General features: G+C 48.2%; 1 protein-coding gene and 1 pseudogene across 1 annotated transcript; both read left to right on the forward strand.

Annotated features, from left to right (window-relative positions):
* Positions 1 to 307: 307 nt before the first annotated feature.
* Vax2 (ventral anterior homeobox 2) lies at positions 308 to 26,316 on the forward strand. The gene is made up of 3 exons (XM_051154575.1): positions 308 to 556; positions 21,149 to 21,336; positions 25,602 to 26,316. Exons 1-3 carry the CDS (start codon positions 310 to 312, stop codon positions 26,043 to 26,045), a joined length of 879 nt encoding a protein of 292 aa, XP_051010532.1. The 5' UTR covers positions 308 to 309; the 3' UTR covers positions 26,046 to 26,316.
* Positions 10,903 to 11,002, forward strand: LOC127197829 (uncharacterized; annotated as a pseudogene).
* Positions 26,317 to 27,237: the final 921 nt, after the last annotated feature.

The following is a 27,237-nucleotide window of genomic DNA, read 5'->3' on the forward strand; positions in this document are numbered from 1 at the left end:
TCCCTTTCTCATTTCTCTCTTGTCCCTAACCCTCCTTCTTCTCCTCTTTCTCTCTCCCTACTCCTCTTCCCCTCACCCCCTCCTTTTTCTCCCCCGCACCCCCACCCCCATCCATCACCCGCTGCGCTGTGCCTACGGGATCCACCCACAGTCTTAGACTAGCTCGCACCCAATCGCAGTTGGGGGCGGGGCCTGTAGAAGGGGCGGGGCAGATGGAGGAAGGGGTGGGGCGGGGCGGGGCGGGGAAGAACTAGCTATCTCTGGCTTGGACTAACAGCCGCCGTGGCCCAGGCAGCAGTGGCGGCGGGCATGGGCGATGGGGGCGCGGAGCGGGACCGCGGCCCCAAGCGCCAGGAGGAGCCTGGTGGCCGCAGCGGGCGTCACGGAGATCACGGCGGAGCGGAAGATTTGCGTGCTGACACGGGTAGCGCGAGTCCGAGGGAGATTGCTGGGACCTCCGCCTCCAGCCCTGCAGGCTCCAGGGAGAGCGGTGGGGACAGCGACGGACAGCAAGCTCTTGGTGAGACGGACCACTGCCGCCGCATCCTGGTACGAGGTAAGGGGACAGCCACAGCTTTGAGTCCTGGGCCACCACGCTGCCTCTCCTGGGGCCTCCGACCTCCCTACAGCGTCCATCTCTCGGTTTATATACTGGTTCATTCATTCGGCAGTACATTCTGCAAATATTCCGAGTGGCTATTGTGTGCGGGACACTGAGCTGAATGCAGGGGACAAAGCAGGGACTGGAAAGAGTCCTTGTTTCTCTGCCCTGCAGTTCCTCCTGCTGGACCGGTCCTCTCTCTCTAGGCCCATCCCGGCTAGTTGAAGTAGTAAGGACACGAATCAGTTGAGGAAGCAGGACACCGAGAGCCAGGGCCCTTGCGTGGGGGTTCTCAGAGCGAGGGCGGAGAAAGTGTCACGCGCGCTCTGTAGGGACAGGATTGGGAGGGACCCGAGTGGACAGCTGCTGAAGAAGGTCGGGGCCCAGCTGGCGCTGGCGGATCCAGTGCTTCCCCTACTCAGCCTAGCCTTGTTTCTCAGCATTGGGCCTTGCCGTGGGTTGATGTCCAGAGGTGGCTGGGTGGGCGGGCGTAGGGTAGCCTGCTCCACCGCTGCTCCGTGCTGCTCCAGTTCTCAGTGGCTCGGACGCCAACTCCGGGTGCTCCTCCGCCTAGCCTAACAGATGCTTTCTTCCTTTGCTCCAACCGCCCTCACCCGGTGTGCGAGCCTTTCCTAGGCACTCTCCTGCGATTGCCCATCCAGACCCAGGCCCTCAAAGCCAGGATCCTGGGTCTGGGCATCTTTTGGGTATATACTTGGAGAAAGACGTCTCGAGTTCAGCCCTCAGCTGGATCTCTGACTTCCTGGGGCCTGTTCTCCTCCCATCCTGGCATCCTGGGGTTTCCAACTGGCTCATTTGGCTTCACCTAGCAGCAGCTTCTTCTTCTTCTTCTTCTTCTTCTTCTTCTTCTTCTTCTTCTTCTTCTTCTTCTTCTTCTTCTTCTTCTTCTTTTTCTTCTTCGAGACTCTTTATCCCACGTTCCTGTCCTATAACCCGCAGGCCTCAGGAGGCCGCTGGCCGTAGCCAATTTCCTCTCTTCTGCCTAGGAGTACCTAGATTTCTCTCACCTGAGTCTCTAATACCTTGGAGCTGGTGGAGTGCAACTTCCCTGCCCGCCTCCATGTGAATGGCCCTGGGGATCTGAGACTCAGCTAGGGCAGGGCATGGGGGCAGCATGCACAGGGAGCGGGTAGCACTTTTAGATCCAGATGCAGGCAGAGACCCAGCATAAAGAAACACCCCTGGGAGTAGGTGGGGTCACTAGAAGATTGGGTGGCCATTGCCACTCTAGGGACCTGGTCACACCACCAGGATGTGAAGACTTGTTGGTTAAATTAGAATTCCATTCTGTCATCTGAGGGGTTCTGAGGGCAAGGCGTGAACCACCAGTTGAGTTTCATTGAGGAAATCTGCAAAGGTTCCAGAGACACAGCTTTTAGGGTAAGGTCCTTGCCCGAGCTGTGCATCGCATCCACCTAAGAACAGGCATTTCCTCTGGTCGGGATGGCTGAGTTCCGAGCCCAAACACCACCTCCTCCATTCCTACCAACCTTTATGTAGAACAAATAAATATTGTTTGTGGGCATCAGTGGAATTGTCTCTTGTGCGAACTCTTAGAGGTGGGAGTAAAAAGTGACCCTTCCTCTCTACAGTAGAGCCGCTTAAGTGAAGAGAGACATATGTGGAGGCTTGCCCAGGTCTGTCTTCAGGAGGGAATACACTTATATAGTGTACCCACACAAGGTGATTCTCTTACATTTGTAAAAATATAACGAAAATATTAACTATGAAGTACAGTTATCCACTGGACTGAAATCAAAAGCAAATACAGAACTCACAAATCCCTCTGCCCCTCCCCCATTTAATGAGGAGGGCTGTTATTAAAGGCCTGAAATGCCCAGGACGTCATTTACTGCTAATCCCTCCTAGGCAGGGTCACCCGTGTCAGTCACTGCTCAATTACTAGAAGCCCCACCACAGCTAAGGGTGGAGACTTCCATAAGTGAAGCCGACATTGGGGAAGGGAAGCGAGGCCTTCATCACCCAATATGAACAGCCCTCCCCTCCCATAAGCTCTTTGCACATTTTACCCTTGTCCCCAGGTCCTCAGAAGATATATCCCCCCTCGTATCTTCTGAGGAAGCCATTAGAAGGTGCAAGGGAGAGAGGATTATCTGCTGTGGTAGCTGTGGGCGGAAGGCTCTCCTAAGAAATGATCCCACTCTCTCCACTTCTTTTCACACTCCTTCCCTCCTCTGGGTGTGGGGTTAGTTCAGAGAGGCCTTTAGCCCTGAGGCGGAGGCGAGCAGAATTGGTGTCTCACCTCTGGCTTTGCCACCCTCCTTCTGAAGCTTGCTAAGGATCCAAGGTGCCATCGGGAACACGGAAAACACTCCACAGCCTCCCCAGAAATATTTGTTGAAGGAAGGAGTGGGTAGCTCTGGGGGTGACCTTTCTAATGGATGAGCTGGTGTTATCTGGCAGTCAGAAGCCCCTCTTTACTGCCCCCCCACACCCAAACACACACCACGGCCCCAGGGACTGAACTGCTGTGGAAAGCCAGCCATTTACAGATGTAAAGAACCAGCTGATAAAGGAAAAATTAGACCATCTTGCCAAAAGGCAGTGAGGCCCTCCTCAGTCCCCTGGGTAACCTTGCTTCGTCAATGTCTCAGATTTCCTCTGAGAATGCAAAGCTAGGAGCCTAGGAGGCACCCTCTTTCTGCTCTGATTTCAAAATGGAGACATTCTCTCCAGCCACCTGCCCGATCCTTGGCTAAGGAGGGGTAGTGTGGAAGGCACCTTTTGTTTTATCTTGGAAAGGGAAGGAATGGGGCCTCCAAGCTCCAGTGTCACCCTGCAGTTGGCCAACCCTGCTTGACTCTTTTAGGGTTGAGACAGGCAGAGGACTAGGGGCAAGTATGACTCACAGATCCCTGCAATTGGTAAACCAAGCCTGCCTTGGCTTTGGCACCGGTGGTAACTTCCCGTAACAACCAGGAAGAGAATTCAACTGATCTTGATAGATCTGTGAATGCTCCAGGGTTTTATGGTCAATGGCAAGAGGCACCAATAATCTGCTCTGTCAGAGGTACGCCTTGGACCTGCTGCCTCCTCTGCAAGTATCCAAACACTAGGCAAGACGCACTTTTCCGCAGCTCTTCTGTAGCTTTTGCAAGCGTGAACTCCCATCACAGCAGATCCTCCGTAGGAGCACTACTCATCCACTAAGCTAGTCTCTACACAGCTAAACCACCCTGGAGAGGAAACTAGACACAGGTGTCCCATACCTGGGGGTCTGAGGGGTCCTGAGAAGACTGAGCCTTTGGCTTGAAATAGCTTGAACCCTGATCAGAGCACCAACTGACCCTTCAAAACCTGTAGCCAGCCATGACGGAGCACCATGCACAATGGTTGTTTGGGGCTGGCCTGCCTGGTACACTTGAGTTTCTATCGGCCCCAGAGCCTGGGAGACCTCCAGGCTGAGGCCTGGCCTTGCTCGAGCAGGCGCTGTGCAGCAGAGCCAAGGCCGTGTTGGACTGCAGAGATCAGGGCAAGGCCCCAATCCTGGGCCTCTGAGTGGGTCTCAGTATCTCAGTCTATGGATACGTTTGGAAACCTGGCCAGCACACACGCCTGAAGCAGATGTTGGAGGTTTTAGGAGACTCGTTCATAAAGCCGCACTTTTGGAGCTTTTGAACTTTATACATTTTTTTATTTTTACCGTTTGCGGAGAGTACTTTAATATTTTTTTTATGATTGCTTCGTTTTATATTTTCCCCACTGCTTCGTTTGGCAGAAGACCCCGCATTCTCATCGCTGGTCTGTGCTGCCCATGATTCGGGTCTGTATTTTCCTCTCTTATGTTCTAACCACACGAAAACAAAAACAAAACAAGCAAGCAAACAAACAAACAAAAAATCAGAAGCAGGTGGCAGAACGCTGCCTTGTTTAGGCTCTTCCGCCCAAGCCTCATTTTCAGAGACCGATTGGGCACCGGAGTTACAAGGCTCTGTTCTCTGGAGCTTTCTTTCCCTGTACAAACGCGGTGGATCCCCATAGCCACAGGACCCAACGAGAGGGCGCTGAGGACGAAGCCTTGGAAAGCTGCAGCTGGGAGTGTGGATCTCTGGGGCTGCTGGTTATTTTGATGTGGTCGGGCTTGCCTACAAATTCTTCTTCATAATTGAGGCATTATCTATGAAAAAGAGCACTTACGCCTAGACGCCATTGCTGTTTCCTCCGCCTCCCGTTTCCCTCCTGGTTGGATACAATTTCTTCTGTTTCATTTTAATCGGGGGCGACAGGGGGAGCCTATGAGGGTTTTTTGTTTTTTGTTTTTGTTTTTGTTTTTTTTTTACCTTCTCCTTCCTGTTTGTTTAAAATGAGAGAAATGGGCCTAGTTGTTCGAGGACCGGGCGCTGAGGCCAGCAAGCCCTCCCCCAGAGACCCAGGGTAGCCTAGTCTTGCCTTGAATCTCGAAGGGCGGGCGTTAGGAGTCTTCTACCTCCTGCAGACGCCTGGGGTTTCCAGCGGCCTGGACACTGCAGCGCTGGGGCAGCGACTGTCAGGAATCTGGCCTGTAAGGCCAAGGGTGGGCTCGATCAAGTCCAGGCTTCGTGGCTGTGAGGTGAAGTGGGGTGCCAGCCTGAAGAGGTGGGGCCCTCTCTAACCCTTTGTGCTCAGAGCTGTGCGTCTTCTTCCTCTTCTTCAATCAGTCCGCAGACACCATTGTGCACCTTCCACCCCACCCCACCCCCGCGTACCTGAATAATTGAGGGTTGCATCTTAGCCTGGAGGTTTGCTGTCTTCGAAGACTCCCAACTGCTAAACTGTCCTGGCACACTGGGCTCCTGGATTGGGGGGGCGGGCATTAACCTTGCCCGGAGAGAGAGCAGGGGGCGGATTGCCCCGATGTTCTGTGCGCCCCTGGGAACCGAGAAGGAAGTGGACACCATGTCTGCCAAGCCCACACCATTTTTTTTCCATTCTCAGCACACAATAGCCACTCAAATATTTGTCAAATAAATGAAAGATCATTTGTTACTATTTCCTAGGAATGAGGCCGTTAGTGACCACTCCCCCAAAGAATGACATGAAATCCCTTTTTATTTTGGTGTTACACATTTGTGTGGACAGGAGGATCACACTATGTTAACTGTGAAAGCATGAGGTCGTTAAAGTCTTATTTTAAAATTTCCCAACTTTGGGAATTGCTAAAAAAACTAAGACTGAACAACCTTAAGTGTGTGCGTGTGTGTGTGTGTGTGTGTGTGTGTGTGTGTGTGTGTGTGTGTGTGTGTGTGCTTTCTGATCACAGGGATGGCAAGGCAGCGGGCTCTAACAAGGTCGTAGGAAGTGCATGGCTGCAGCTGCGGTGGATGCTTCTGTGAGGTGAGGTGAGGTGAGGTTCGACCAGCAAAATTAGCCAAAATTGATTGACCAGAGTGGTGGCAGAGTTGGTAATGCCAGCACACTCTACAAGGCAGAGACAGATAGGAAGGTTGACTCAGGTTCAAGACTTGCCTTGGAGTCTATCAAAAACGAAAACAACAGGAACATGAAAACAAACCAAGACAACAACGAAAAAAAATCTAACAACTAACTAGCTAAAACCACTAGATAAATCTGCCCCCTGCCAACCCATGAGCCTGAAGTAGCTTAGAAAAATGGACTTGCTCGCTCTTCCCCCCTCATCCCCAACCCCCTCCCCTAAGCTTGATCTCACAGACTATGGATTTGCAGGGAGGATCCCACACCCTCAACATGCAGGTTAGGCAGGCCACACACAACTTCATTTGACTTACAGACACCTGAACGCACACTTCCCAGAAAAAAAAAATGAACCAGAGGCAGCAAAGGCTGCCAGACATTTCTTCCCTAGTGTTGTTTCCTTCCAGGCACTTTCCCCATGCTATTTTGAAATTGTCTTTTTTTTTTTTTTTTTTAATCTCAAACTGCAGGAGGCATTTGTAGTTCCTTGAGCCCTGCTTTCCTTGATTGTGCAGTTAGCTGATTGTGTGGCTCAGGGAAGAGGACCTGCCCTTGGTCCAGTTTAGTATAAACACAGGGACATGAACTCCCGAAGCCCCTGGCTTTGTGCAGATTTTTTTTTAATGTTTCACTGAAATAAATTCCTAGCAGGAAAAGTGCTGATTTGAAAGCTTACAGGATTTTAATGACATTTCACTTAATTGTCAAGTGGGGAGTTCATTAAAACATCATCCATAACCCCATTTATTTATTTATTTATTTATTTATTTATTCATTTATTATTTTAGTGTGTGTTCACTCATGTAGGACAATTTTCTTTTGTTTTGTTTTTTGGTTTGGGTTTTTTTGTTTTGTTTTGTTTTGTTTTTCAAGGCAGCGTTTCCCTCTGTATTCTTGGGTGTCCTGGACTCACTTTGTAGACCAGGCTGACCTTGAACTCACAGAAATCCACCTGCCTCTGCCTCCCTAAGCACTGTAATTACAGGCTCAGCCCAGAGGACAAGTTTTAAGAGTTGGGTCTTGCCCTCTGGGTCCTGGGGAGGGAACTCACGTTGTCTCACCCCAGATTCCTGCCTAGAACCTTCTAAGCCCCCATCCATTCTGTCCCTTTTAAAGTCTACTGTGAAACCCGGTGGCTGGAAAGAAGCCATTTTTAGTGCCTTGTAATCGACTGCTCTAGGTCATTTGCATGGTTCTGCACATCTGTACAGCTATGTGTTCGTTTTCTTCCCACTGCATTTTAGACATAAAGAATCCTCGCCTGCGTTTAACAAATATATGGCGTTTCTTTGCACGGGAGCTCTGTCCCACAGTTGGCACATTAGTGATGGACACTGGGCTGTTTTCTGTTGCTGCTGCATACAAGCTGCAGTAAATAAACTTGGCTGCTTTCTGTTTGTTTGTTTTGCTTTGCTTTGCTTTTTCCACTTGATGGGTATATCTTTGAGGGAGTTCCTCAAAGTGGGTTACTGGGTCAACGGGTGTCTACATTTATAATTTGAAAGATAATGCCAAATTGCCCTTATTGCTGGAAACTAACATCCCTACCAAGAATGCCAGACCGTTCCCTTTGCCATACCCTCTCTGCACCCCAGGTTCTGAGCAAGCCCTCTAGCTTTAAGCGGGTTCCCTAGGGCCTCTCTAGACTTACTTTATTTTGTTTAGTTGGTTGATTTAGGACTGTTTGTTGTTGCTAAATGGTTTATGATTTTATCCGTGTGTGTGGGGTGTGTGTGGGGTGTGTGTGTGTTGTGTGTGTGGTGTGTGAGTGTGTGTGTGTGGTGTGTGTTTGTGTGTATGTGTGGTGTGTGTGTGTGGTGTGGTGTGGTGTGTGTGTGTGTGATGTGTGTATTTGTGTGTTTGTGTGTTGTGTGTGTGTGTACATGAGGCCAGAAGAGGCCACTGGATCCCCCGGAGCTGGAGCTACAGGCGTGCTCTGGTCTTTTGCAAGAGCGGTATGCTCTTTCAACAAGAAAGTAATGTGCACTGTTAACTGTTAAGCCATCGCTCCAGCCTCTGGTTCGGTTTTTACATTTTAATTTATTCATCGTATGTGTGAGTAAAGTGTTTGGGGGTCAGATGTCCACTTACTGGAGGCAACTCTTTTCAGTGTATGGAACAGCGGATGGAACTTACGTCCTCAGGCTTGGCGGCATAGCACTTTGACAAGCTAAGCCATCTGGCTGGCCTCTGGTTTTGGTATTTCGAGACAGTTATTTGCATGTAGCCCAGGCTAACCTAGAACTCACTGTGTGGCTGAAGTTGATTTGATCTCTGGATTCTCTGTCTCCACTTCCCTGTTGTGTGTGACAAGCCACCTGGCTTGTTTATATATTGATAGATATTGCCAAATTATTCTGCCAAAAAAAAAATCTAGTAATTCACACTTCTACCTTTGCCCACCCCCTAAATTTTGTCAGTGTCAGGTGACTGGAGCAGCTGGCATTTTAACTTCGTTTCTTTGTTAATGAAACTGAATATCTTCCCACACCTGTGAGCCCGGCAGCATCTCCTCAGCTGCCAGTTGCTGACTTTTCCTTTTGACCATATTTTCAAACGCTCCTTTCCTTATTGGTTCATGGCAATTCTATATTGTAGTCCCTCCCCCACTGCCTTCAATATTATGGTGATTGTTCTAGTTTATAGCTTGCTTTCCAATTTTATGACAGCCTTTGTTTGAGAACCGTGATGTCTTTTTAGTCATAAAGTCCACCAAACTGGTTCACTTTGCCATATATGGAGAGAAGCTCTTTTTCTTCACTGCGTGATCCATGTTTGCTCCAAGGATGTCCCTAGTAACTGAAAAGCACAAGCATCTGAGTGATGTGTTGCAAAATCATGCGGTGTTTTCACAACCTTTTCTCATTAGCAAATGTTGCGTGGAAATATATCTAGAATTCTTTCATTTTAAAGATAAACTAGACATTGTGCCATTGTGTGTATCTCACACGTTATTCGTTTAACTTATTTCCTACTGATAGGTATTCAGGTTGGTTCTTTTGTTTTTTCACAATTCTAACCTCTGTGCATGTGTGTGTGCGTGTGCGAGTGTGTGTGTGTGCATGTGTGTGTGTGTTTATGTGTGTGTACACGTGCATGTGTGTCTGTGAGCATGCACATGCATGAGTGTTTGTAAAGGATGCATGGGAAATATGTTTGCACACATCCTGAGCACCTACTGCAAGCACATGTAGAGGTCAGACCAGGACAAGGCATCTTGCTCTCTATCTCTTGCTGTCTGGTTGCCTTGAGACAGGGTCTCTCGCTGGACTGGAAGCTTGGCAGTTTGTCATTGCTGCCCGGCTGGCTGGCTGATGAGTTCAGATCCACTATCTCTGTTCTCAAGTGCTAGAGCTTCAGGCACATGCTCCATGCACCCCCCCCCCCTTCTTTGTGAGTGCTGGGGATTCAAACTTAGGTCCCTGTGCTTGCAGGGCAAGCTCTTACCCAGCAAGCCATCTCCCTAGTCCCAAGGCTGGATCTTAATTTAAACAAGTAGGTTTTTAAAAAAATCTCACTTATGGAAAAATATAATAGCAAGTGAAATCTTTCTTTATATTAAGGAATTGTTGTTTTGTTATCATTTTGTTTTGTTTTGTTTTAAAATGGTGTCTGGCCCTGAACTTACAGTAATTCTCCTGCCTTCGCCTCCTGAGTGCTGGAGTTGCAAGTGGCCCCACCATACCTAACATGGAATGATTGTTAAATTTTGTTGCAGTAATAGTTCTCTGGTTACCTTTCTTGGAGGAGTCTTCTCGTAAGTAAAGTGACATGATGTTTTACGTGTGTGTGTGTGTGTGTATGTGTATGTACATATGTGTGTGCACGTGTGTGTGTGTGTGTGTGTGTGTGTGTCCACACAAATAAATAGGGCTGCTTCTGACACGATGATAATGAGCAGGGGACAGTGAACATCCATTATATTATTCTCTTTAGTTTTGCATCTGTTTGAAATGCATCATAACAAAATACCTACAATAATTGAAACCACTTCGCGTATACACGGTACGCTTACAATGACAAGGTAAATTCTCAGAAGCAAAAAATTGAAAGCACAACAAAGTCATTATAGGTACTTATATATTTTATGCTAAAACATGCTAGCTCACGTGCCCAGTGAGCAAGAACACATGCGTCACTCACCGCCTCCTTCCGTCTGAGGTCATTCTTTAACGTTTAGAGTAAGATCTTTTCAAGTAAATAAAGAACTCTCAATTTTCAACTGCTAGTGAGGTTAAACCTGTCTTAATATCTATTCTGCATTTTAATTTTCTCCACTGTGCTTTGCATGTAATTATTTATGTGAATTGGCTTTTGTTATTTCAAGTTTGGAAGAGCTATTTTTAAACTTAAGATTACTTATTTTGAGTGTTTTCCCTGCCTGTATGTATATGTGCAACGGGTGCTTGTGAGGTACCATATATGTGTGCCTACGGATGCTTCTGAGGTACCGTGTGGATGCTTGTTGTGGAACCTGGGGCCTTTGCTAGAACAGAAGTGCTCTCCGTGGCTGAGCCTCTCCATCCCTGAAAGGGCTATTTATAAACTAAGAAAACAAACCCTCTTTCTGTGACTTGTGTTGCAGACATCCCTCGGGTCCTTTTCTTTTTTAAAAAAAAAATCTTTTTGAGGTTTATTTTCTGTGTGAACCAAAATTGAAACTGTCATCACATCTAATGACTGTCTCCTTTGGGGATGCTAGATTTTAGTCCCCATTAGAAATGGAGAGGAGTAGGGCGGGGAGGAAGGGACTCTGGGATGTGGAAATGCAGAATTTGTGGAGTGATGAATCCAGTCCACACAACTTCATACAGATACTTGTCACTGATAGAAAATGCTGCTGGGGGTCGCTAAAACAGCACACATATTAAAATTGGAAATATACAAGGATTAGCATGGCCCCTGTGCAAGGATGACATGCAAATCTGGGAAGCACTCCATATTAGAAGAAGAAGAAGAAGAAGAAGAAGAAGAAGAAGAAGAAGAAGAAGAAGAAGAAGAAGAAAGAAAGGGAGGAAGAGGAAGGAGGAGGAAGGAAGGGGGGAGGAGGAAGGAAGGAGAAGGATGCTGGACACACTCACTGCCCCCAACACCCTCCTAGATTTTCCTCACCAGTAACACCAATGCCATGAAATGCTATGTTAACAGTCATCAAACTGCATTGTCCAGAAACTTTTTAACTAAGCACTTTGATCTGTATTTCTTGAATCCTTGAATATGCACACACCTCGTGTGTCTGAGAGTTTAGGAGGAAGCTCAGGGGCACAGTGGGGAAACACTTGAGCTGAAGGTGCTGAGGTCCTTCCTCAGCACGGGGGAAAGGTTCTTTTGCCTTCAAAGCAAACTAAATAAATATAATTATTTAATTTATAATAAAATATAATTTTAAATTATACAAAGGATGGTCATCATCCTTTTCTGATCAACTTCTAGTCCCCAGAGGGAACAGAAGGGGTATACATGTGTGGGTCTACATGAACACACAGGAGTCTACTCTACAAGTAATGCATACATACATACATACACACACACACACACACACACACACACACACACACACCCCTACACAACCTTATACATACCTGCCATTGCACTTACCAGTGTCTGGGAAAGTCTATCCAGGCTAGTAGATGAAGACATTCCTCAGTCTTACCAATGGCTCCAGGGAAGCCAAAGGTTCACAGGTTCCAACAGCCATTCTCCTGTTAGCCAGCTTTCGACATGTTTGTTTGTTTGAATGAAACTACATTCTGATAGATTTGACTTCATCAAATTTCCGGTATTTCTTTAGAACATAAATGTCTTCAAGGGTTCTAGGAGGGCCTGCATATTATTTATTGTTGTTTGTTTGCTTGTTTATTGGTTGTACTGATATTATGTGTTACTGGTTTTCACAAAGACAATGGCTCTCCAATACACCACCCTCCTACTGCACCCACAGTCCCTCCCATTAGTTCCTGATTCCTTTCCTCCTCTCCCTTCCCACCCCACTTCCTCGTTTCTCATCTTCTCTTATGTCACATGTGTGTATACATATACACACACACATATGAATACATATATGGTTTTCAGTGTCTATGAGCAATTCTAGGACTCCAAGGTGAAAGAGAAGACGTGCTCTTTGTCTTCCTGACTTAACTTCAAGTAATACAATAACCTCCAGTTGCATTTGTTTTCCATCAACTGACTTCTTTAATTTAAAGCATGCTTCTTTAATTAAAATTTCCATTTATTTATCTCGTGTGTGTGTGAGTGAGTGTGTGTGTGTGTGTGTGTGTGTGTGTGTGTGTGTGTGTGTGTGTGTGTACACGCACACACCCACAGGCCCAGCATGTCCCAGCACTTGTATGGAGGCCAAAGGACAACTTCCTGTGAATCTGCTTTCTTCTTCCACCATGTGGATCTGGGAGATGAAAACCAGGTCACCAGACTCCGTGGCAAAATGCCTTAACCCACTGGGCTCTCACTGCCCCCCCCCCTATTTAATTCTTCTTTATGGCTGAATAAAACTCCATGTGTTACCACATTCTATTTATCTGCTCATCTAGTGATGGACACCTAGGCAGATCTCATATCTTGGCTATTGTGAATAGGGCTGTGTTGCCCCGCCCCCACCCTCAGAATTTGCCATATTGTATCCATTTGTGTTTTTATTAACAGCTTCCGAGAACCTAACTGCCCTGACTCGGGCCTGCATTTTCCTAGTCTGAGAAATAAAATAACAATGTTTCAAAAATCTGTGGGCCCCTCATGCTGCCCTCCTTCCCTTCTCTGACCCCCTGTGAGCCTGAGCACTTGGCCATTTTATTTTGTTTTTGAAGATTGACTTATTTTATGGGCAGCATTGTTTTTCCTGCATGTATGTCTGTGGACAGATCAGGAGAGGGTTATCAGATAACCTGGAAGTAGGGCTCCAAACAATTGTGAGCTGCCACATGGGTGCTAGGAATCAAACCCAGGTCCTCTGGAAGAGCAGCCAGCACTCTTCTGAACCATTGAGCCTTCTCCCGACCCGACACTTTCCATTTTAATTAACCATTTGTGTTTCTTCTTCTCTGGATAATTTGTTCAGTCCAGCTTTGGCCCTGGTCTTAAGCCGCTGGACATGTCTGACCACACAACTGTTCTGCACGTGACAAGCCTCTTATCAGGGTCTGTGTTTAACTCTCTCACTTCCTGCAGAAGCATTTGCTCACGGGTACTCAAATTGGTCATTGTTTTCCTTTGATTTTTTTTGAAGCTCTCTTTTTCACATTTAAGTGTTAATTTGGTACTGCATGCAATGGCAGATGGATTGCCTTACTCAAACAATGAGCTAACTGTCCAAGGGCCATGTCTATAACAGGCCTGCCTTTCCTCCAAGTAATTTGAAATGCCATCTTTCTAGAACATTCATGATCCCTGAGGGTGTGTGGTTCTGCCTCCAGGCTCTCCTCCCACAGTCTCACCAGTTTAATGACTCTTAATTTATAATAGGTTCTGCTCTGTGTTGATGTAAGAATTGTCTCCTCTCTCTCTCTCTCTCTCTCTCTCTCTCTCTCTCTCTCTCTCTCTCTCTCTGTGTGTGTGTGTGTGTGTGTGTGTGTGTGTGTGTGTTTGACATGGGCTATCTATCTATCTATCTATCTATCTATCTATCTATCTATCTATCTAGTCTGAGTTGTCCTGGAATTCCTTATGTAGTCCAGGCTGGCTTCAAATTCACAGAGATCTTTTTGAGTTCACCTCTAAAGTGCACCACCACCCTCAGCTCTGGTTTAATGATTTTTATTGTCATATAGTTATTGCAGGTGGCGATGAGTTCACAGCATTTTCAGAGGCCGGGGAGAAGATGCTCAGTGAAGCACCCATGGTGTGAGGCTGTTATCCCTGTGCTAGGAAGAAGAGACAGGAAGATTCCTGGAGTTTACTGGCCAACAGTCTAACCAATCCATGCGCTCCAAGTTCACTGTGTGTGTGTGTGTGTGTGTGTGTGTGTGTGTGTGTGTATATATATATTTATTTATATTTATATTTATATTTATATATATATACACTTTCATACATCTATATAATGTGTACCAGAGAGAGGGAAACATGTAGTATTTGTATTCTGAATTTGGCTTAGTTCAGTTATTACAATGATTTCTGTTTACATCCATTTTCTTGCAAATTTCATCCTTATGGCCGCACATACTCCACTGTGTATATGCACTACTACGTTTTCTGTCCACTCATCTGTTGATGGACAGCTAGGCTGAGTAGTGTTGGAATAAAACTGGGTGGTAGGTGTCTCTAACATGCTGAATTTTGCCTCTTCCGTTTGAAAGACTTCTTAACTACCTCATTTTCCCCCAGTCCCTGAGAGTGAATCTTCCACGAGGAATTTTAACATGGCAACATAATTTTTCTGTATCAAGGCAGAAAGAATGTTGTCTCAATTAGGAGTCAGCATGTGAAAGCGAAGATTGGTGGCACATGCCTGTAATCCCAGCACTCCAGAGGCCGAAACAGCAAGATTGCTGAGTTCAAGGCCAGCCTGGGCTACATAGCATAATCTCGTCTCATAAAAACAAAGTGAGAATGAACAACAAAGTGACTCACAGACAACTTCACGCAGAAAGGGTCTTCCTGGAACGAGGTAGGAAGTGGACCCAGGGAGGACCTTCATGGTCTAGTGTGAGAGGGGCGAGGGGTGCCTGTGTGGCCAGGAGATTGGGTTTGTAGCTTCCTGGTTTGTTTAATTATCTTCTCTGCTCCCATCCTTACCTTGTCTAGGTTTTTTGTTTTTTAAAGATGTATTTATTTATTATGTATCCAATGGTCTGCCCGCATTGTGTAGCTGCCCACCAGAAGAGGGCACCAGATCTTGTCATGGTTGTGAGCCACCATGTGGTTGCTGAGAATTGAACTCAGGACCTCTGAAAGAGTAGACAGTGTTCTTAGCCTCTGAGCTATCTCTCCAGCCCCAACCTTGTCTAGTTTAAAATTTGTTTTTTTTTTTATTGAAAAGAGTGATTATATTTAAAAACAAATGCTTTTATTTAAAAATAATTTAAATTTATTCTGTCTTTCCCTTCCTGACACAGGATCTCTGGAAACAGATCCTTGTGCACTTTGCTGGTCTCTATATCCTCAGGTGCTTGGTATATTAATAAATACATATTGAACACTTGAATATATGTGATTGTTCTTATTACATAAATGGAATAATATTATACAGGTTATTTATTTTTAACATATTTTTCGATAATATTTTTATATGTATGACGATTACTTTGCATGTGTGCATGTATATGCACAATGTGTGTGTGTGTGTGTGTGTGTGTGTGTGTGTGTGTGTGTGTGTGTGTGCCACATGCATGCAGTGCCTGTGGAGGTCAGAATACGGTGGCAGATCCCAGGCGCTGGGGTTACAGATAGTTGTGAGGCACTATGTGGAACTGAACCCAGGTCCTCTGCAAGAGTAACAGGTGCTCTTATCGTCTTCTGAGCCATCTCTTTAGCTCCATAAACGAGTTATTTTATAAGTTGCTTTCTTATGCGTAGTGGCAGTTCACATGATCGTTACCTCATTCTTTTTCACTGCTACTAGATATTTATGGTATGGGTCACAGTCTATTCAGCCGTTTCCCTGTGGGTAACATTTAGGATGCCTTGGGGAAAATTGTAATTGTTATTGTTGCTTTGCGTCTCGTTGTGAGGCTTAGGCTGGGCTGGAACTCACAGCGATCCGCTTGCCTTTTGAGTGCTGGGATTAAAGGTCATCATGCCAAGCCTATGTTTTGAGTTTTTAATATGTGGCTAAGACGGTGTCATAAGTGCATAGGTAGAGAGCAGAAACCAACATTAGGTGTCTTCTACAATTGTCCTCCATGTGTTGTTGTTAATGATGATATTACTATATTGAATTGCATGCCTTACCTGCATATCTATATATGCACCACATGGGTACAGAACCCCAGAGGCCAGAGAGGGCTTTGGATCCCTTAGAATTAAAGTTGCTGATGGTTGTGAGCCACCATGTGGGTGCTGGGATGAAACATGAGTCCTCTGCCGAGCCCACAAGTGCACTTAGTTGCTGAGCAGTCTCTCCAGCCCCTCCACCGTGTTTTTTGAGTGTCTCTCACTAAGCTCCTCACTTCATGGAGCTGGCTGGCCAGTGAGCTCCAGGGATCTATGTCTCTGCTCCCACTCCGGCTGGGATTATAAACATCCACCCTGCCCAACTTTACCAGGTGCTGCTCAGTTTTTCCTGCTTCTGAAGCAATCCTCTTGGCTGCTGAGCTCTTTCCGAAAACAGTATTTTCATCCAACTGTTTATCGTATGTTTGAGTCTTGGCGTTCCACTTTCCTGAAGCAAGATGCATCCTCGGCGTTTCCTCCAATCTCCTGTGGATAGCTCTGAATGGAGCCAGGTGTGGTGGTGCATGCCTTTGATCCCTTTACTTGGGGTGGGGGGAGCAGAGGCAGGTGGCTCTCTGTCAGTTCAAGGCCATCCTGGTCCACAAAGTGAGTTCCAAATCAGCTCATGGGTTAGGAACAGAAACCCGGGTTCAGTTCCCAGCACCTGCATGCCAGCCCACAATTCTGTAATTTCAGTTCTAGTGCTCTCTTCTGTCCTTCTTGGCCGTCAGGTCCACACATGGTACATAGACACACATGCAGCCAAACACTCATATACATAAAATAAAATAATCCTGAAAGAAAAAAAAAAGCATCATCCCTTGTTTTTTGTAATGTTCTTACCATTTTAATGTTCTTTGTTTTTCAAGACAGGGTTTCTTGTGTAGTCTTGGTTGTTCTGGAACTTACTCTGTAGCCGAGGGTGGCCTCGAACTCAAATATCTACCTGCCGCTGCCTCCCAAGTGCTGGAATTAAAGGCAGGTGCCACCACCGCCCGGCTACCATTTTAATTCTTATGATTTTTAATTCACCATTTTATAATTGATGGTTTGCTCTGCAATTTACTTGAAACTTGATATTTATGGTGGGGGGGAGATCACTTAATTCCAAATAAGTTATTTGTGATCACTGGCATATTCGAGCCTGTTCATCCCCGCATGTGGTCCTCATTTGGAATGTCCTTTACACGCTGGAGAAACGGCTCAGCGGTTAGAAACACTTGCCACGGGAGCCGGGCATGGTGGCGCACGCCTGTAATCCCAGCACTCGGGAGGCAGAGGCAGGTGGATTGCTGTGAGTTCGAGGCCAGCCTGGTCTACAAAGTGACTCCAGGACAGCCAAGGCTAACACAGAGACCTTGTCTCGAAAAACCAAAAAAGGAAAAAAGAAAAAAAAAAAAAAAAAGAAACACTTGCCACTCTTATAGAATACGTGAATCCTAGCACCCATTTTGGGTGGCTAACAACCAACTGCTTCTAACTGCAGCTCCACAGGGTCCAACAACCTCTTCTGGCCTCGGTGGGCACTGCGCACATACACGGGGGCAGGGTGGTGATGGTGGATAGATTTAGAATGTCCCTAGCCATAGCCCCATCCCTGCACATAGATGTTTGCTAGCGAGTGTACCCTCCATCCTTCTGGTACTGCCACTGAGCATCATTCCTTTTCTGGCATAGTCATGCTCCACTTATTTGCTTAGCGTTTTAGTATGGGGGGGGGAGTATGTGAGGGTCAGAGGACAAATTTCAGGAGCTGGTTCTCTTCCACTGCATGTGTTCCAGGAACTGAACTCGGGCCATCAGGCTTGGCAATGTCTCACGCTGAGTGAGCCATCTCTAAGGCTCATCGGAGCAATGTGAGATCATGGTGTGTTAGTTACTTTCCTAGGGTCGTGACAAAAACGCCAGGACCAAGGCAACTTAGGAAAGAAAGGGTTTATTTGGACTCATGGTTCCAGAGGAATGAGCAATTGTCACCATCCGGGCAGGGAGGCCCAGCCACAGGCAGGCTGGACGGCAGGGCCAGCAGATGGAGAGTGTACATTGTGAACTGCAAGCACCAGGTGCAAAGTGTGTACTGCGAATTCCCGGTGGCTTTTGACACCTTAAAGCCCTCCCCCAGCAAGGCTGCACCTCCTAGACTTACCTAAGACATTTCTAATGAAATTGAACCTACACGTGGGTTATTTTTTTTTTCTAGTAAACATTAAAATATGTTTTGAAATGGCAGGCTTTGTCGTGTGCTGTTTTAAAATCATTTTACAGTCACGGGGTACACAGAAACACAGGGGACCACTACTGCGCTCTCTCTTCATTGATGACTCTGTGTTTGGTGACAACACAGCACGCTGGCTTCATGGTTTGTTTTTGTTGGGGCTAACTTCATATTTTGAAATCCTTGTGGCACCACCAGGAGTTGTGAGAACAGCAGGGAAGGGTGTCAGTGTCCACCACCCAGCCTGGCTTCCAGCGTCAGGAGCACCCACAGCACATCATCCGAGCCAGAGGACAGAGTCAGGCCCGGCGTGGCACACATGTAAGGCCAGCCCTCAGAAAGCAGAAGCAAGGAGAGTCAAAAGTTCAAGACCAGCTTGGGCTACAGGGAGAGATCCAGGCTAACCTGAAATCTCAGGAGTTTCTGTCTCAAAAATACAAAACAAAACGAAAGGCAAACAAGAAAACCACATAGGAGATTGTCCAGAGGACATTCTGAGAAGCTGAGCCATAGGCTGTCCTTGAACTCCATTGGTTTATGCTGTCCCTTATTTCTGTCTTCGCCAGTCCTGTGACATCGCCTTGTCATATTGCTAGGTTCATAAAATGACTGAAACGAAGAACCATGGTCTCACCACAAAGGGTGTCCTTTTTTCTTTTCTTTCTTAAAAATTTTAAGGATTTATTTTATTTTTAATTCTATGTATGTTTGTGTGTGGTATTGGCACAGGAGCATAGGTGCCCTCAGAAGCCAGAGGCAGATCCCTTGGAGCTGGTGTTACAGGCAGTTGTGAGCCCTGACCTGGCTGCTAGGAACCAAACCCAGGTCCTCTGCAAAAGCAGCAAGTGTTCTTAACTCCTGAGTCATCTTGCCAGTTTTGTGTGTGTGTGTGTGTGTGTGTGTGTGTGTGTGTGTGTTTTGTTTTGTTTGACAGTGTCTCACTACATAGTCCTGGATGCCCTGGAGTTGTACTGTGTAATCCAGGCTGTCCTTGAACTCACAGAGATCCACCTGCCTTTCAAATGCTGGAATTAAAGTCACCGTCACACCTAGCCTACAAACAGCTTTGTAATGTTCCCTCCCCTTGTGTGGTCAAATCCTCCATCTTCCCCAGTCCCCAGCAGTCCTGTTTGTATTATTTTTTTTATGCATATGGGCGTTTTGCCTGCAGGTATGTCTGTGCACCGCATGCATGTATGCCTGGGAAGGTCCAGAAGAAGGCATCAGATCCCCTGGAACTGGAGTTACAAATGATTGTGATCCGATATAAATGTGCTGAGACGCGAACCCAGGGCTTCTGGAAGAGCAGCCAGTGTTCTTAACCACTGAGCCCCACGGCTTTCTCCAGGCACATGTGTATCCATGAGGCCAAAAGAGAGTACAGGATCCCCCAAAGCTGGAGTTATAGGTGTCGAGAGCCTGGGAACGGGTTCTTTGCCAGCATAATCGCTTTTTAGTGCTGAGCAATATCTACAGCCCCATTTTACCCTTCTTAGGACTTACGCGTAAGCCCGTTAAGCGAGTAGCTTCCCAGCACATTAGCAAAAGCCACCTCTGCGCCCCCTGGTGGACGTAGGGGTCCTTGCAGCTGCAGGGGCTGGCAGGCTGCAGGGGCTTCCTGAGCTTCCTAGCGGCTAAATCGTTGTTTTGTTGGCGGTGGTGCTGGTGGTAGCAGTGGTTTTTGTTTTAAGACTGGGTCTCTTGTATCCCAGGCTGGCCTTGAACTCCTGAGCCTCCTGCTTCCACTCCAAGTACTGTGATAGCAGAGGCGCAATACGGAGTCCTCCTGAGGTGGTGGTGAACCTTCCAGGCTGCTGCCCCTTCCATCGTGGCGGGGCTGCAGCTAGTCCTCTTGTGTGATTGATGGGTCCCACGGGGTACGGTGCTGCCTGATTCCACTGTCTGGCTATCGCCTGTGCTAACAGATTTCACATCAGAGCCAGGGAGCTTGGACTAAAGCATGCTCCCTCGCTATGTGCTCCGTGGTGCTCTGTGGTAATTGTGGGCCACAAGTCTTTGGCTCCTTTTAAATGGATTCCAAAGCAGCAGAGAAGCTGTGTGGGAGACACTGGCCTGAAGCCAGAGGTGGCGCAGCTGTCCAGGGACACAGCAAATGGGGTAGTTCCCTGAATGGAAGATGACCCAGCCACCTAGCAGGGTGGTACCAACCCTTGGGCTCCTCCTGGAGTTTCCAGCTCCAGCTCTGCCTTCTGTGTCGCATCACTAACCTCCAGTATGGACCCCAGGAGGAAGCAGGGCTCCAGGGCTCCGGGGCTCCAGGAAGCCCGCTATGACTGACCACATTCAGTTTAATCCATCTTCTCCAGATTTGAGGGTTTGTTTCTGCTTTGTCCTGTTATTTCTTACTCTGCAACAGAACAGAATCCTGGTGAGCCATAGTGAGTCCTCTCTGCCCAGGCCATGGTAGCCTACCTGACGTTTTTATTGAGGCAAACTCACCCCTTTCCATTCCTCCCTCTCCCTCCTTCTCTTTACCCCCTTCTCTTCCTCCCTCTTTCTCCTTCCCTCCTTCTCCCCGCCTCCCCTCTCTGTCTCCCTCCCTCTGTCCCTCCCTCTGTCCCTCCCTCTGTCCCTCTCTCCCTTTCTCTGTCATTCCTTCTTTATCTATCTACCATTTATCTATCATCTATCTATCCATCTGTCATCTGTCAATCAATCAATCATCCATCTAGCACCTGTCTGTCTGTCTGTCTATCCATCCATCTCTATCTCCATACCCATTACAAACGGCTTTCTGCATGGGGTTGCTGTGGAAACTCAGCTCAGAGAGGAGCAGCAAGTTCTCTGAGATCACATCCTCAGGCAGGGCCCCGAGGATTCCTGATAGGATTTTATCAGGCCTTGAGTTCAGGGTCATCCTGGGCTACACCGTGCAACCTTGTGAAGAAGAGGGAGGAAGAAGAGAAGATAAACCTCCCAGATGACCTACCTCAGCTAGCGAGCTAACCTGGCTCCCTTCACGGTCCTTGCAGATGCCAAGGGGACCATTCGGGAAATTGTCCTGCCCAAGGGCCTCGATCTCGACCGACCCAAGCGGACCCGTACCTCCTTCACAGCAGAGCAGCTGTACCGCCTGGAGATGGAGTTCCAGCGCTGCCAGTATGTGGTGGGCCGAGAGCGCACGGAGCTGGCCTGCCAGCTGAACCTCTCTGAGACTCAGGTGAGAGCCAGGCCAGGTTTCCATCATCTGGTCCTGGGGAACTTCTTGGGGTATGAGACCTGACATAGAAGGGCGTGACTTGGGAGGAACACACACACACGTGAGGGGACAGAGACAATAGTGTCAACAAGAGGGCTGGGCCGAGAGTGGTGGACACATGCCTATAATCCTAACACTGAGGAGTGCTGGCAGCATAAAGAGTTGGAAGCCAGACTGGACCTCAAAGTGAGAACTTATCTCAAAGCAAACAAAATTTAAAAGAGAAAGAAGGAAGGAAGGATGGAACAAACAAAGGGGGAAAAAATGGGAGAAAGTCTTGTGGGTAAAAGCACTTGTTGAGCAAGCATGAAGATCTAAGTTCAAATGCCCAGAACACACATTAAAAGCTGGATGTGAGCACCTATAATCCCAATGCCCCATGTGGAAATGGGAGACACAATAAGACTCCGCCCACCCACCTTGCCACCATTGTTTGGCCTACAGTGAAAGAGCAAGGGACCCTGGAAGACAAGGATGAGTATCCAAGGCTGTCTCTGACTCCGCACGCAGGCCATGGCTCACACGTGCCTATAGTCATACACACAAATATCCACAACCCATATATACACAGGGGAAGGAAAGGAGAGGAGGGGAGGAGAGAGAGAGTCAAGTTTCTATAGAACGTACCCATTCATATGTAAGGAAAATGGAAAAGGACCTAGAAATGGGGCACATTCAAGTTGCAGGGAATGGGTTGCAGGGTGGGGCCGGCTTACGGTTTCAGAGGCTTATTCCATTAACAACATGGCAGAGAGCGTGGCGGCACACAAGATGCTGGAGAGCTACATCTGTATGTGAGTTGTATCTGAGAGCGACATCCTAGTCTGCAGGCTGAGAGAGAGAGAGAGAGACACTGGGCCTGGCTTGGGCTTTTAAAACCTCAAAGCTCACCGGTAAAGACACACTTACTCCTACAAGGCCCATACCTCCTAATCCTTCTAATCCTTTCAAATAGTGCCACTTTCTGGTGACTAAGCACTCAAATATATAAGCTTAAGGGGGTCTTTTTTTTTTTTCTTTTTCTCTTTTTTAGATTTTTGAGACAGGGTTTCTCTGTGTAGCCTTGGCTGTCCTGAACTTGCTTTGTAGACCAGGCTGGCCTCGAACTCACAGCAATCTGCCTGCCTCGGCCTCCTTGAGTGCTGGGATTACAGGTGTGCACCACTATACCTGGCTGGCCATTTTTATTCAAACCACCACAGGGGATACTGCCAGGTAAGAGGTGCCTCTGGATGGTGATCACATGGCTTCTAGGGAGCAAAAATTCCAGGAAGTACCATGCACAATGGCAGGAGCCTGCAGTCCCATGTCCTTAGGAGGCTGAGGTCCTTTGGTCATGGCTCAGGAGTTTAAGACAAGCCTAAGCAACACAGGGTGAGCCCAGATAAAAACAACAAAGGATTCTGGGAAGAGATGAACCATGACAGACTGGACTGGGGACCTCTCTCTCCCTCTCAGTCCTTTCTCACTCTCTGTCACCTTTCCTTCATCTCAGGACAACTGAGTTTCTCTGTGTAAAGGAAGAGCTAGCCCCTCCCCTTCCCCCCAGAAGGGCTGGCGTTTTTTAAACAATAGCACGCAGGCCAGGGATGTGGCTCAGTTGGGAGAGTGCTTGCCTAGCATGCATGAAGCTCTGGGTTGGATCCCCAGGAACTGCTTACACTGGAAGTGGGTGGTGTATACCTGTAATCCCAGCACTCCTGAGGTGGAGGCAGTAGGGTCAGAAGTTCAAAGTCATCCTTGGTGAGTCTGAGCTCCATAAGACCCTCTACTGGCTGTGCTGTGGGAGGCGGCACACACCTGTAATCCCAGCACTCTGGGAGGCAGAGGCAGGCAGAGCTCTGTGAGTTCAAGGCCAGCCTGGTCTACAAAGCACAGGACAGCCAAGGCTATACAGAAAAGTCCTGTCTCTAAGAACAAGAACAAAAACAAAAAAAGACCCTGTCTCACACGTTAATAAGCATGCCCAGCAGAAGAAATGAGAACAGAAGAGGTTTAAAGTGACAGAAAGGCTGTAGGCCACCTCAGTTGTCCTCTTCCTCAGCAGGCCAATAGATGGGCTAAGAACAAGCCAAGCCCCAGTGGGGACAGAGTCACCCATTAGCTTAAACAAATGCTACTCTGGCCCTTCAGCAATTGTCTTTAGTACCAGTGCGTTGCCCCAGAACAGCAGACTGGAGGGGCCACCCCAGCACAGGAACAAAGCCAAAGGCACCTTCCACACTCAGACATCCAGACACTGTATGAGCCCACGGTCCCAGGAAGTGGCCTATGAAAGACGAATGCCTAGTACATGCCTCTCATCCCTGCACTCAGGAAGTTGAGGCAGGAGGATGCAGAGTTCCAAATCAGCCTGGGCTTCATAGGGAGCCCTTGTCTGATACTGAAATTATGAATGGCATTTTTTTTATTTTTAAATTTAGAATTGAGCACTAACCTCAGGACCAAGGGGATATTCCCTTGGGGGTGGGGGGAGACCTCCCAGCCCTGGAAACCACGCTCCCCCTCTGCTGTGGGCCCAGCAAAATATCTGGTCACATAGCCACCAAGCATTCCTTGAGATCCAGGGATCCAAGATGGCAGCCTGCAAAGAACTTCTGCAAAGCACTAAGGAGCCCAGTGGGGATGAGGTGGGGCAGGTAATGCCCAGGAAACACACCACAGGACAGTGCCCCAGCCCTTCAGGAGTCAGCCAGAAATGGCTTCCTGGAAGAGGGACAGAGCAGAGCCAGAAAGAATCAGCTCGAGAGACAGAAGGAACCCCAGGCTTCTCGGAGGAGAAGGCATGGTTCTGGCTACCCTGAGCACATCTCGGAGTCACACAGCCTCAGGAAGCCCCCACAGGAAGCCCTGAGGTTGATGGGACACTGAGAGGCACAGGTGCTGAGGGCGATCTTCCAGAAGCACGTCGGAATTTTCTAGAAATTCTGGAGCCTCCATCCTGACCCTAATAGAAAGAATTTTAAATGAGCCATGGGCACTAGGATTTACAATGCACACAGGAGGTTTGTTTGCAGCCAAGCTTAACACATGACAACAAAGGAGGCGCTAGGTCCCAGCCTGACCTACCCTAGCCTTCTCTCTCCATTCTGGGCTACCTGCTGGGAGTCTACAAGCCCAGCCTTCCCCGCCTGCACATAGAACTCTGTCAGGAAAGGGTATAGTGGGCTACACAGTTCCAGGTTATGTCATTCTGCACTGGCTACATCCCTTGTCATTGTCACTGGCCAGAGTGGGTTTGCCCCTTTTCCTGTGAGACATTCAGCTTTTGGGACACAGGAGTCATGACTTCCCTCTCTCAGAGCCACACAAGTAGATGGACCTCTGAGGTCCTATGAGAGCTGGTGATGATGAGAAATGTCCCCCAGCCCTTCCTTTGTTGCTCTTTCCCTGTCACTGTGCTGTCCCTGCTTATATATGAAAGTACATGTGACACTTAGCCAGGCGGTGGTGGCACACGCCTTTAATCCCAGCACTCGGGAGGCAGAGGCAGGAGGATCTCTGTGAGTTCGAGGCCAGCCTGGTCTACAGAGAAAATTCCAGGACAGCTAGAGCTGTTACACAGAGAAACCCTGTCTCAGAAAAAAACAAAAACAAACAGAACAAAACCAAAATAAATAAAAAGAAAGAAAGTCCTTGGGTTGCTCCCTAGCAACTTTTACAACCAGATGTGATGATAATAGGCCTATGAGGTAGCACTGGAACTCCAACAGGAGGTTCAGAAGTTCGTGGCCAGTCTGGGATACCTAAGACCCTGTCTAAATAAACATAGAGCTGTAAGTGGCAGTTGGCTGCTGGGCTTGGATCTTAGTTTTGAGGTCTTGGCCTAAGGCAGTGTTGGAAATTACCTACACAGAAGTGATGTCTAAAATCAGACACCTGACTAAGAGCAAACTCCAACTTCTGTCTGCCAATCTGCTCCTGTAGGTGGGCCAGAGGCGGCGCAGCAGTGAAGGGTGTCTATACGTTGAGACATGAGGTCTCCAGTCAGCTCCTCGGTACAGGCGATGTAAAATGACTCTAACAATCTGTTCTTTCTTTCCCTGTCCTCCCCACCCTTTTTACCCCACCCTGCCTCTGAACTTCCTCTCCTTTTCTCTTGGCTCTGTCTCCTGCCCCTCCCCTTTTCCCTTCTGGTACGCCCCGCCTCCGTGTGCACTCCTTCCCCCCCCCTCCACTACCCCTCTCCCGCCCCCCCGCCCCCCGCGTGTGCCCTCTGCCCCAAGGTGAAGGTCTGGTTCCAGAACCGTCGCACCAAGCAGAAGAAAGACCAGAGCAGAGACCTGGAGAAGCGAGCATCTTCCTCTGCCTCGGAAGCCTTTGCCACCTCCAACGTTCTGCGGCTTCTGGAACAGGGCCGGCTGCTCTCCGTACCCAGGGCTCCCGGCTTCCTGGCACTGACCCCTGGCCTTCCAGGCCTTCCCGCCAGCCACAGGGGCACCTCCTTGGGTGACCCCAGGAACTCCTCCCCACGCCTCAGTCCAATGCCCTCAGCCTCAGCGTCGTCCTCTCTGCCACCCCCTCTGCCAGCCATTTGCTTTTCCACAGCTCCGCTCCTGGACTTGCCTGCCAGCTACAAACTGGGGTCCTCGGCTTTTGAGCCCTACAGCAGGCTAGAACAACAGAAAGTAGGCAGCCCTGGCCAAAGTGACAAGAAAGCTGACATTTAAGAGTCCCCATCCCCGTGTGACACTGAGTCCCCAGCACAGCACTACCCCAGCATCCTGGCCCCCCTGTGGACTATACTGAGCAGGCCTGAAAGAGGAAAGTTGGGCCCAGCATGTACCTCTTCACCTGTCCTCAGCTCAGAGACTGAACCAAAAGACTTTGGTCCCAACATACTCTCTGATGAGTGAGTGTCATGTGAGTGAGTGTATATATACAGGTGTGTGTGTGTGTGTGTGTGTGTGTGTGTGTGTGTGTGTGTCTCACTGAAATAAAGAAGGGAACTGGTCCCAGCATCACCAACTCACTCCCTTCTGTCCCTGTCCTCAATGTGCAGCAAAATGGGAACTTTAAAAGGGACGGGCTAAGCACTGGGCTGGTGTCCATCCGGGCACCACAGCCCTCCCACACCCACACCGGGGCTTTCTCTGTTTCAGCTTCAGCATTATCCTATGTAAGCTTTTCTTTCAAGCTTCAAAATACTTGCTCAGGTGGTATATTGAGGTGCCAATGGGCTTGGATCCCATCTTTCTGCCACTTGTAGCACATGTAAGCATCTGTCTTGGGCTAACTCCATGCTGTGCCTACAGCTTTTCTTCAGTAGACATGAAGGGCGCTAGCATCTCCATTACAACGTAAGCTTTCCCTTCCTTCACGGCTTCCTGCAATGCCTTCTCAGGGCCTCCCTGCAGGGGACTCGAACCTCCCACGCATGACCTGGCAGTAACAGCATTCTAGAACCTTGGCACAACCCTCCATGACCTTGTAACTCTTGCATTTTGCATGCCTGTAAAACCATCACCGTATGGATGCTGATGCTGGCTTCTGCTGTCGGCTTGAGATGTGCTCTGGCCCCTCCTGCCTCACCTCTAGTGGGATCTGTGCTCTTCAGCAGCCGATTCTCTGAAAACTCTCAGGGGGTTTCTCAGAGCAAGCTGTCTCTGGCCAAATGAATTTGCATTTTCACAAGTTGGGCAGTCTGATGGGTGGGTTTGCCTTCCGAGCCCATTTCCTAGTGTCCCAGTGCAGACAGAATGCCATATGTCTCTTTAATGGCTCTAACCTTTCTAACACTCTTTTCATATCTCTGCTCGGTGTGCCGCTGTCTCTCACTGCAGACCTGCATAGGGTCACTGAGCAGGAACCATGTGACAGCCTAAATGATGTCCTGGTGTTTTCATTAATTTTCTATTGCAA

The sequence above is a fragment of the Acomys russatus genome, chromosome 13 (assembly GCF_903995435.1).
Source record: "Acomys russatus chromosome 13, mAcoRus1.1, whole genome shotgun sequence".
NCBI classification, from domain to species: domain Eukaryota; kingdom Metazoa; phylum Chordata; class Mammalia; order Rodentia; family Muridae; genus Acomys; species Acomys russatus.